Raw genomic sequence first — 11256 nt, forward strand, 5'->3', positions numbered from 1 at the left:
AAGGTCCCTCTCCTCAGGAAGGTAATAAAAGACCAAACTGAGACCTACCAGTATTGGGAAGGGCAAGTTGTCCTTATCACAGATATCTGTGAGGGAAACCCCAAAGAGTTGTCGTGGTTTTGCAGATGGTGCAACTCTGCAGTGGTTTTTCTGGCAAGTGCCAGCGCGCCACCAAAAGGCCCAGTCTCTGAAAACAGTGCTTTTCATGGTCTTCTGGCCTGAATCTAAGGAAGAAGGGAGATTAGTGTATTTTAATTCACTTAGCCTTATTTTCACCATTGCCATTATACAGTGTGTTCATTGTAGTGGCTAGAAGAGGGAAACTGAGTCATTTATTTGTAGAACTCTCCATGTTCTGATGTTGGCTAACAGCATCCTCATGGTGTTGATAAGTTCTTACCCATATCCTTCAGACTGATGGTTAAACTTTGGGACTTGATCAGATTGAAGGTCAGTATTTCCTGTGCCATCAGTTACTGCCGGTTACACTGCATCAGGAGGCACTGAACCTGTAGATGTGTTTTCTACTGGAGTGAACAGTGGGTTCAGGTGTCAGATCTGATTTTAAAAGCTAGAAGGATTTGGTATGCAAATCAGGCTGAGTGTGGTAATCCTCTGCTTTCACAGCCAGTCTCCCCTCAGCCTCAGATTTCCTCTTTGGCTTTCTGAGTGCTCAAGTTCTACCATCCAAAGGATCTGCTTCTCAGGACACAATCTGCCTGAGCCCTACTTCTATGTTCCTCTGCTCTGGGCCATCTTCAAGGATGACTTGCTGCAGTCAGGGTCCTTGGGATGTTGTCATTACATGCTGGCCCTCTGGTGGCTGTGTTTTCTTGTCATACCCCACCAACCCACCCAGAGATGATGTTTTCGGTTAAATAGGTTGAACATTTACTGAAAAGAGACTAAACCACAATGAAGTGTGGAAACACACTTCCTCACACACACACTCAAACATGTATGTAAATATACACCTACACACAAGTACAAGGCTTGAAAGAAATCATAGAAAAGCAAAACAATGAGAGGTTATGAATGCATTTATAGAGGTTATGAATGCATATGCACCAGTTTCCAGAGATGATTTTTAATTACTCAACATTCCCTATGAAGGAAGAGCTTTCCAAAGAAAAGGTGACCAGCAGTGAGAAGCTGAGTTCAAAGTTTCTAGTGCTCAGCTGTGAATGTTTCCCTTTGAAGATACCTTAACATTGCTTAAATAACTGATTTCTTTAAGAGTCAGCAGATGAGCCAAGTTGTCGAAGGATAAACAAATGAGGAACATTTCACCAAATAACCTTGAACACTCGGCCACTTGGCTTTTCTGGGATGTAGTGAGTGCATCACCACCTCCACTCATGTGGGTGCCAGCCCTGCACCAGAAGCATCCTGGTCCTGCCACTGAGGAAGCTTAGCATTTTAAAGCTTCAGTTTGCTCAACTTTAACATAAATGATGCTGCCTACAACTCGTTAAACTAAATATATGATATACTACTCAGCACAAGGCATGGCTCAGGGCAGCCTTGAAAGTGCTCTGGGGATATAGAGAAAGACAGGAGTTAATGGTCTTCCCAAAAGATTTAAAACAAGAAAACAACCTTCATAGAAATGAGTTGGGTCTTGATGTCAGACTTTTGAATTTTTCTAAGCTTGATTTTTGGTAGTGTTTGCATTCTTTCCTATACTGTTCCTCCTCATTGATGACAATAAGCTCACCCAGAAAGAATAAACTGTGTGTCTGAATTGTGTTTAAGCATGGAGACATGAGCCAAGGGAAGGCACTTGAAGAAAGGCAAGTGGCTCACCTCTCCCTTGCTTGTTCTGGGCTGGGTGCCTGGGCTTCAGTATGAAATGGATTTGCATGTCTGTGATCTTCTGCTCCAGAAGGAGGGACTCCTGAGTAGGGGAAGGAGAGACGGAGTCCTCTGCTTCCTTTGGCAGCAGTTTAGTAGATGGAAGATGGCTCATTTTAATTCCATAGGGATGTTCATGTCCTGTATGGAAAGAAACCTGAATATTTAGGCTGATGGTGATGGCTGTCATCAAACCTACCTTACCACGAGTGTAAGCATCACCCTATTTGTATATGTTGGTATTTTTCTGGGACTTCTAGATAAAGAAGGCTGTGCCTCCTGAGTGAGCATCATATGCACCCTTGTGGGAACACCTTACAGAAAGCGTGTGCCCAAGGGAAAGATTTTAAGAAGAGAAAACAATTTAAAGCATGTTACATGAAATACATATATTCATGAGTGCATTAAACAATGCTGACTTTTTCTGTGTTTCTGAGAATGTTTAAGTTTTTCTAGTTTGTGCCTTGACACTAACTAGATCTATACATCTTAGGCAAATTACTTGACACCGTCGAGCCTTACATTCATTCTTTGAAATGCTTGTCCACACACAAACTTATCAGAGTGAATATATTAATAAGCATTGGTGGTTAATATTTTTTATTTTTTATTTATTTTTTATTTTTATTTTTTGGTTAATAAATTTTTAAATATTTGGAGTATATATATAAAGAATTGCTATCTTCACTATTCTCTCCAACAGAATGTCAGTCGAACAGATTTTTTTTTCATTTCCTTTTGTCAATTCTCCAGCCAGAGCTACTCGAGAGTAGTGGGATGTGTTGCCCTTATGCTTTATGGTTCCCTCCCACTGCTGCCCTCCCTCTATGGGTGTCCTGCCAGGCGATGATCAGAAGGAAGGGTGTGCAGAGTGGGAAACCCAGAAGCAAACTGTAAAACGATGGTTAGAGAATAGAAAACCACACCCACAGCCATCCAGAATTGCCTGCCAAGTGATTTGTTTTGCTCTTTTATGCTTTAAATTGTTTTTCCTCTCTAGAGAATTCTCAAAGACCCTATGCAATGATATGGATTTCATTTTTTAAGAATAGAATGAAAATTCTCATTCTGTCATTTCAGATTTATTATTGAATGTACCTAAAGGAGCTTTTGCTGTTCTTTTCATCCGTCATAAATGCAATGTTCACAAGAATCACAGGGACTTCCCTCCATTAAGGAAAAAGAAGCTTCTATGACAGCAATACAACCAAGCCAAGATAACCAGGAGTTAATCCACAATTGAGAATTGAGAGTATGTTTAAAAAATGCATTTTGAATGCTGTAATGGATCATCATGAACAACAGGCTCTTCAGATTCCTTAGAGCTGCGTTCGTGTGTGAAGCTATTCAAAGTCAAAAAGTTATCATCTACATCATTTTTTTTTTTTTGTTTTTATTTATTTATGATAGTCACACAGAGAGAGAGAGAGAGGCAGAGACACAGGCAGAGGGAGAAGCAGGCTCCATGCACCGGGAGCCCGACATGGGATTCGATCCGGGGTCTCCCAGATCGCGCCCTGGGCCAAAGGCAGGTGCCAAACCGCTGCGCCACCCAGGGTTCCCTCATCTACATCATTTTTATCTAAATTAATGCACTTTATTAAAACATATATAAGTATTTAGCTTTTTTCCTTTTTACTGCTAACCATTTTTTTTAGATTTTATTTATTTATTCATGAGAAACAGAGAGAGAGAAAGAGGCAGAGACACAGGCAGAGGGAGAAGCAGGCTCCATGCAGGGAGCCCAATGTGGGAGTCGATCCCAGCTCTCCAGGATCACACCCTGGGCTCAAGGCAGTGCTGAACCGCTGAGCCACCAGGGCTGCCCCTGTCCAACTTTTACAAAGATATCAACATTAATTCAAAACAGGAAGTGGTACTGGGGGATTTTGATCTCAGTGATGAGCTTTGTGACTCTATAGTCTAAGACTGGGAATATATATTTTGCAGAAAGAAATTGGTTGTTTTTTTTAAAAAAGGAAATTGGTTGTTTAGATTTCCAGATTATTTGAAAAAGAGTTATAGCTTCACAGGTTTATTAAAAGGATAAAGAATTTCTTTTTTTTTTAATTCATGACAGACACACAGAGAGGGAGAGAGAGAGGCAGAGACACAGGCAGAGGGAGAAGCAGGCTCAATGCAGGGAGCCCGATGTGGGACTCGATCCCGGGTCTCCAGGATCCGGCCTTGGGCTGAAGGCGGTGCTAAACCACTGAGCCACCCGGGCTGCCCAAGGATAAAGAATTTCATGTAAGAAGGAATGCTTTAAGATTTCTAGAAGAGATTATTGTCACCATTACCATCTATTACTATACTTCAAGGTCTGCTACCGACCCTGTCTTCTTTTTCTTTTTTTAAAATCCTTCCATTACTGGAAACACTAAACAATTTTGCTAATCCAAAGATTTTTTTTCAGAGAACTTGTGCTAATAACTATTTTAGAAGAGGTGCAATCTGTTTATCAATAACCTTAAGATCAGTGATGGAAAAAACCTGAGAAACAGCAAAGTGCAGGCGATTTCATCAGTGAAGACTAGAGGAGTTTAAATGTGATTATCTCATTTTCTTTATGATGCAGAGAAAAGTGGGCACAGGGCAGGGGTGTTAAATACATATCTGTAACCAGATTCAGGGACATAACTGGATTTTAGAGGATTCTCACAAAATAGAGGCTTCTTAGTAGTTAGGAACTAGAATTCAAGATTGAAATATGAAAAATAAATGTATGGGAAAAAAATTCCCATCCATTTTGCTTTCATACCTAAGTGAGTAAATAAGTAAGTAAATAGTAAATAATCACACTTTTTCAAGACAGCTCTGTTTGTCAGGTAACAAGAGGTAGAAACAAAAATTTACATTTCTCTCCCTCACTAAATCATAGCTGCTGAATGAAGAGATGTTATCAATGCCTGGGAAACAGTACCTGGTAATTATTTAATAAACATGTGAGGGAATATAACATGTGATTTTCACTTTTAAGGATTTTGAAGCTTAAGAAAGAACAACCATTACTTTGAAACTTTGAGTTACAATTTTGAACCTAATCAATCCCATCTTAGATTTTCCCTGACACTTACCAGTTAGTGGAAGTTTTTCCTTGCCAGAACTCACCCACAGCTGGAAGTCTTTCTCAGAGCCCTTGGAAACAAAAAGAACTAGGTGTCAAAACAAATCTTTCACAGTACTTGAAGAACACATTTCCTTAGCATATCTGTATTTCCAAAAAGAAGAATTGGGGCCAGGATAAATGGCATTTGGTCCATGGAGGTAGCTATAGTACTTGTTAACTAGTTCCCCTCACAACTTCCAATAGACTGTCCCAGATTCTTGTAATTTTTGATAAAGACCGGGAAACCACAGTACAGCCAGCCCCTCACTTTGTGGGTGATCCATGGCATAAGAAATGAGATTTGTGTCCCTTTACTACGGAGTAAAAGTCTCATCTCAGAGTCCTCTCTTCTGCTGTCTCTAGACTCCTTGGATAGTGTTGGCTTTTGTCTCCAAATGCCCCTGCCCAGAGATGCATGTTGTCCAGAGAGCCATATACTCTGCTATGACTAATCCTGAGCAAAGTAACTTGAGAGGCATCAATAGCTCAGCAGCCCTGAACAAAAGGAGACAAATGCCCAAGAGACCTTGAGGAGATCGTGGAGGGAAGTCAGCCACAGGCTTTGGGGCAGGCAAACCCCACTTTAGGGAGAGAAAGGATGAGGACTCTAGACATGTCAGATGCAGAAAACGATTACTCCCAGCAGAATTATTGCCCAGTAATACTGGAAATCCCAATTGTTTGAAACAAACAATTCTAAATTATAAAGATTGCTGAACTATTTTAAAGAGTCTTCCAGGAGACTAAAACAAAAAATGTTTGAAATAGAATTATTGGTAATAGTTACCATGTGCCCTTGACTCTTGACTAAAAATCATGGCCTTCACCTTATGAAGGAATGTCACAGGTATGGATGGGCACAGACACAGATACACACACACACACACACACACACACACACAGCTAAATCTGCTCAAGATTGTGTTGCAAATAAGAAGTAAGAGCTAATAAGGTAGGGTAGGGTTTGGAAATGCCATGCTGGAATCCTTTAAATCAGGTATACATAAAGCCAAATAACCCCAGTTCTTCATTAAAATAGAAATTCTTTGCCTAGTGACATTGATCACTTTAAGCAAAGAAAATCACAAACGTGAAATAAAATGAGTTAAATCATTAATCAATCTCCCCACCTTCATCCCTCAAACCACTCACTCTCTTTTCCAGGATTTAATTCTTACTTAGGGTTTATATATCATACAGGTTAGAAATGTATGTAGAGATGTGCTTTAGTCAGTACATATAAATTCAATTTTATTTTGGATGTATTATTAAATGTTGTTTGTACAGAAATCATTGATCTCTTCTGCCAAATTCCAGTTGCTCTGAAGTTTTAAAGGGCTTTATTATACCATTGGGTCAGATAGAATTTACAAACAATCTTATGATTATGTCACGTCACATTTACAGAGGATTTTGGATAAGAAGCTGTGCTTTCCAAGTGCTCCTTTTGGTTCTCTCCATCTATCACTGTCCCTCTTTTTTCCCTTATAAAACCTCATCCTCAAATATATTTCTCTTTCATAAAAAGATATCAGCAACTCACACGAGCACCATCAAAAGGTAAAGAACAGACAGTTAAAACCCAAACAAGATGAAAGTGCTATGTACAAATGCCCCAGATCCATGGTCTTATTCAGAACTTGTCTTTGTCTTTACCAGTTCCTAAAGAGTATGAGCTGCTTCATCCTCAGGATCTGCATCAAACAGAGGTAGCTTGTAGCCATGTAGTCCTTATGTCAAAAGGTACAACAGAACATGTAATTTAGGATTCATTAAACAGATTGAGTTCTTCCTTGTGTGATAACTAGGGTCAATAGGGATGGGGACGTATCAGAATTGAAAACACAGAAAAGAGTCCAATAGAGGAGGAAATATTTAGAAATTTAGAAACAACAAAAAAAAGAAATTTAGAAACATTGTTATTGTCTGTATTTAAAATATATACAATAAACTGCATGTTGTTATTAGCACTCTAAAATTATAGCCCAATTTTAGGCTATGACTTTGAATTTTCAGAAAATTTAAAATGGGAATATAAGATAGCACTCATGTATAAGCTAATACTATAGCTTTGCTGCCTTCAATTTCTAAAGTTGGAAGGACAAAATATGACTGTTATCTACAATAATCAGCTGTCTTATGATGGGAGGTGCACAACACACACATACACATACACACACACAGACACAAATCTCAAAAGTCAAAGTTGGTTCGTAAACTAAAAATAGTTTATAGGCAACTTACGGTTATTCCCAGCATTGTTAGTAACATGTTGATAGTGTCATTTGCCGTGTCGGAATTTGTCACTGTTATAGTTACGGACTGTAAAAAATAAATAAGAAAAATTGCTACAAATTTTTTTAGATTTAAAGCATGTGACCAAATAATTGTCAAATTATTATCCATACTCCAAAGGTAAAGCTTGTTTTCAGGTAATGACAAAGTAAAGCACGTGTAGAACACGAACCCTTAATTATATTTTCATTTTTTTTATGTAACATGAAGCTAGTAGGAAACATGTCAGTAAAACATATATTTCCCTCCAAGAATTTGTGGCATACAAAATACAGCAGCTGAAGCAAGGAAGAGAAAAACTGAGAATTCCAAGAGGGCACTTGGGTGACCCTCAGCTCCATAAGGCTATTTCCAAAATGGTGGGAGGGGGATAGTATTAAAGGAAGGCACTAGATACTTTCCTCTCTTACTGAGTTGTGTTTGTATAGTATGGCTTAGTTCCTTTGTAATTACATAGTCGGTTTCAGTAAAATCAGATAAGAACTGGCTATGAAAGACACTTTTTTTAAAAACTACTATTTAGTCTGTATTTTCTTTGTCAGGCATCATGATTAACTAAGACTTCCATTGTTGCAATCTGTTAAGACAAATAAAACCAATGAATCTAGGAAATGAGACTGGAAATGTTAGAAGTTTATGTTCTATTCACAACTCTGCCAGTGAGTAGATACTTATAATAGCTCTCTATCAGACCATACATTGAGAAACTGCTCCATACAACTAGGAAAAGTTTACAGAAAATTTTCTGAAAGGGGTTAATAGGAATCTGAGATGGATCTATAAAACTATCTCAATTACAAAAGTCATTTTAAAATAAGAGAATATGTAACCAGAACATTTACTATGCATACAGTTTTTGTAACATTTTTAGGCAATGGGGCCTGTGTCCTTCAGGAAACAGTGCATAAAGAAGAAACAGCACAAGTGGACACTCACAGGCCTTGAAAATATTAAAAGCAAAGTTAAAAGATGCTCTTTCATAATTCATTCCTTGTCCTTTCATTGTATTTTTCTTCCTATGAATTGAATGCAATTACTTGATATCACAGATGGTCCAAAAGTAATTCAATAGTCATTCAAATAGTCATTGAAATAGTAATTCAAGGGATGTATGTATATTTTCCTGCATGTTGTAGGATCTCCCAACAGACAAATTCCATTAGAAGGAACTCTCTCTAAACAAATAACTTCAGAAAAACAAACTATTTTTTGAAATAATTCAAAAGAAAAAGAAAAGTTAGTTTTTGTTCATGAGTCAAACTGTTATTTAATATATGAAGAACCAGGAAAATGAGATCAATTTTCAAGAGCTGAAGCCACACCTGAGATGATCTAGATGCTTAGACTATTAGCCAAAAACAGCTATTACAATAATGCTCAATGATACAAATGAAAATGTGCTCACAATAAACAAAAATAGAGGCATCTTAGTATAGAAATAAGAAGTATTTATGACTTTTCCTTTTTTGAGAGGAAAAATATTTAAAAATAGAAATTTTTATCTGAAAAAATATTTTTTAAAATTTATTGGCTAGGCTACATTGCATAATGGAGATGATGAAAAGAAGTCAGTGATTTGAAAATAGATACTAGAAATTATCCAGTGTGAAGAAGAAAAGGGGGGAAAAGATTGAAAAAATTAACAGAGCCTGAGAGATCTCTGAACAATGTGAAAGTGTCTGATATGCAAATAATGGAACTGTCACAAGGAGAGAAAGAGAAATAATGAGGAAGGAAATATTTGATGTAATAATGATTAAAATTTCCCAAATTTGGTGAAGGCATCAATTTATAAATTCAAGAAATTCAGAATATGTCAAATAGGACAGATTCAAAGAAACCATGCTTAGGTACTTCCTAGCCACACTGTTAAAAAACAAAAATAAAGAGAAAACTTGAAAGCAGCTAGAGAAAAAATGACAAATCACCTACTGAGGATTAATGTTTAATCACAGACTACTCATCAGAAAGCATCAAGAGCAAAAGACTGGAACATCTCTAAAGGACTAAAAGGAAAAAATCTGCAAACAAAATTCTACATCCCCAAAAATATCCTTCAAGAGTCAGTGTCAAAAAATAAAGCCATATTCAGATAAAAGAAATTAAGTAAATCTGTTTGCACCAGTTTTGCACAAGGAATGCTAAGAATCATCTTTCTACAATGAAGTGAAACAGTGCAGTGGGAACCTGGATCTTTAATAATGGGTGAAGAACATCAGAAATGTTTATTTCACCCAAACTATACCTCAATAAAGTTGATTTTTAAAAAATTCAAGGTAATTTTCCAAGGAAAGTTCTGAATGTAAACCACTGCCACAATTGATATCAAAGGCAGGAGACGAGAATGTGCTCTGCTGCTAGAGAATTCTCTCTCCTTCATGCAGTGCATCTAGCCTGCACTTAGCAACAGATCAAAATATTTGCATGGCTTTTGCTTTATCCAGGAATATCTTTTTTTTCCACCTTCAATAATGTTTTGTGTGATCTAGAGCTACTTCAAACTATAACAACAACCACAAAAAAATGCCATTTAAAGATACCCAAAGTATCTTGTTCATCACTGTAAATGTCTTGGCTACTGTACTACAATTTCAGAAATCAAATTTTACACACAAAACTGGCCAATTGGTTTGATTTTTTTCTCCCCACGGTATAAAGAAATTGAAATAGAAATATGCTGATTCCCTTAAAAGGTGTCATCCCTCTTAGTTCAATTCAATCCTGATATTCCTTGGAACAAAAGACTTTTTAAAACTCCTCTGCATTTGACATAACTACTCAATGAAACACCTGATCCTTAAGTGGATCCTGTACTAGAAAGGAGACATTATTGAGGTCAACTGACAAAATGAGAATGGGAATGGCAGAGTTAAAGTATTATGCCAAGGTTAAATTCACTAAAGGTGATAACTGTAGAATATCTTTATCTTAAGAAATGCTTAGGTTTAAGGAAAAAGGGCCATAGTATATGTATGACCCTCAAACGTAAGTATACCATACATGTAATACAGACAGAGAGAAAGAAAATAAGTGATAAAGCAAATGGAATAAAGTGTTACCATAGGTGAATCTAGAGAAAGAGTATACGGGGTCTTTTTGTATTACTTTTATACTTACAACTTTTCTCTGAGTTTATAGTTATACCAAATAAAATATCTGGAGGGGAAAAAGGACTGTGGGACAATCCAGACCATTCTGTATGTAAGTGTGGCCACTGGAAAAAAAAGGTTGATTCTAAATCACTGTATTACAAGCCACTATAATCAATTAGAAGGATCCAGAGAAATGTTATAGACACTTAACATCCAATACTCTTTCCTTGCTTAAGCACTGTAGTATGTATTCCTCTTGCTTCATATTACCTAGGACGCAGTTTTTAGGTCTATAAAGAGTACATGGAGAGGGGGAAAATACATTTTTCCTCATGGTACTTTTCTAAATATTCTCTCTCTCTTCCTACCTTTTGCTCTCTCTTTCCTCTCTCCCCAACTCACTGCTTCCTCCCTCTCTGTGTCTCCACCTCTATCTCCATCTTTTTCATTCAGTCAGAATTAGGAACTCAGAATTTAATTGTTGGTCTTAAAAATACTCACACAGGCACAGTTCTTGATGTTCTCAGTGAAGATTTTGAGGAGAATGCTTTTTGGCTGCTCCTTCTCTTTGGCTAGCATGATGTACCTAATCGAATTTGATAGTAACCCAAAATAGAGTAGGATAAATTACCTTATTTTCCAATCAATTTATGTTGATCATTTTTCAACGTACTTTGTTATTTTTAAATGCATATAAATAAGCTCAGCAAAACCAAATTTTGGGTCGGAAGGAAACATGCAAAAATATTTCAGGAAAATAAGCTGTGACTCGGAAAACAATGGATCACTCTCGTCATGTGAGATTTGACCAGCAGATCCAGTCACCAAAGCTTTCCTGCCTAGCTAGACCAGAGGGCATACTAGCACCTTCAAATGTAGGAATTAGAAGTTGCTTTCAGCATTACT

The 11256-nt window shown here is 37.3% G+C and overlaps 1 protein-coding gene across 2 annotated transcripts in view; it reads right to left on the reverse strand.

Moving 5' to 3' along the window:
* The window catches only part of LOC119878368, a 53131-nt gene extending 42199 nt beyond the window's left edge, over window positions 1-10932 (reverse strand). For both annotated transcript variants that reach the window (XM_038588998.1, XM_038588997.1), the window contains exons 1-5: window positions 10852-10932; window positions 7208-7285; window positions 4932-4992; window positions 1807-1995; window positions 49-224 (exon numbers count right to left, since the gene is read on the reverse strand). In XM_038588998.1, coding sequence (XP_038444926.1) covers window positions 49-224; window positions 1807-1995; window positions 4932-4992; window positions 7208-7285; window positions 10852-10929 — 582 coding nt within the window. In that variant the 5' untranslated portion in view covers window positions 10930-10932. The remainder of the gene's footprint in view (window positions 1-48; window positions 225-1806; window positions 1996-4931; window positions 4993-7207; window positions 7286-10851) is intronic.
* Window positions 10933-11256: the final 324 nt, after the last annotated feature.

Source organism: Canis lupus, unplaced genomic scaffold, assembly GCF_011100685.1.
Source record: "Canis lupus familiaris isolate Mischka breed German Shepherd unplaced genomic scaffold, alternate assembly UU_Cfam_GSD_1.0 chrUn_S1546H1734, whole genome shotgun sequence".
Taxonomy (NCBI): domain Eukaryota; kingdom Metazoa; phylum Chordata; class Mammalia; order Carnivora; family Canidae; genus Canis; species Canis lupus.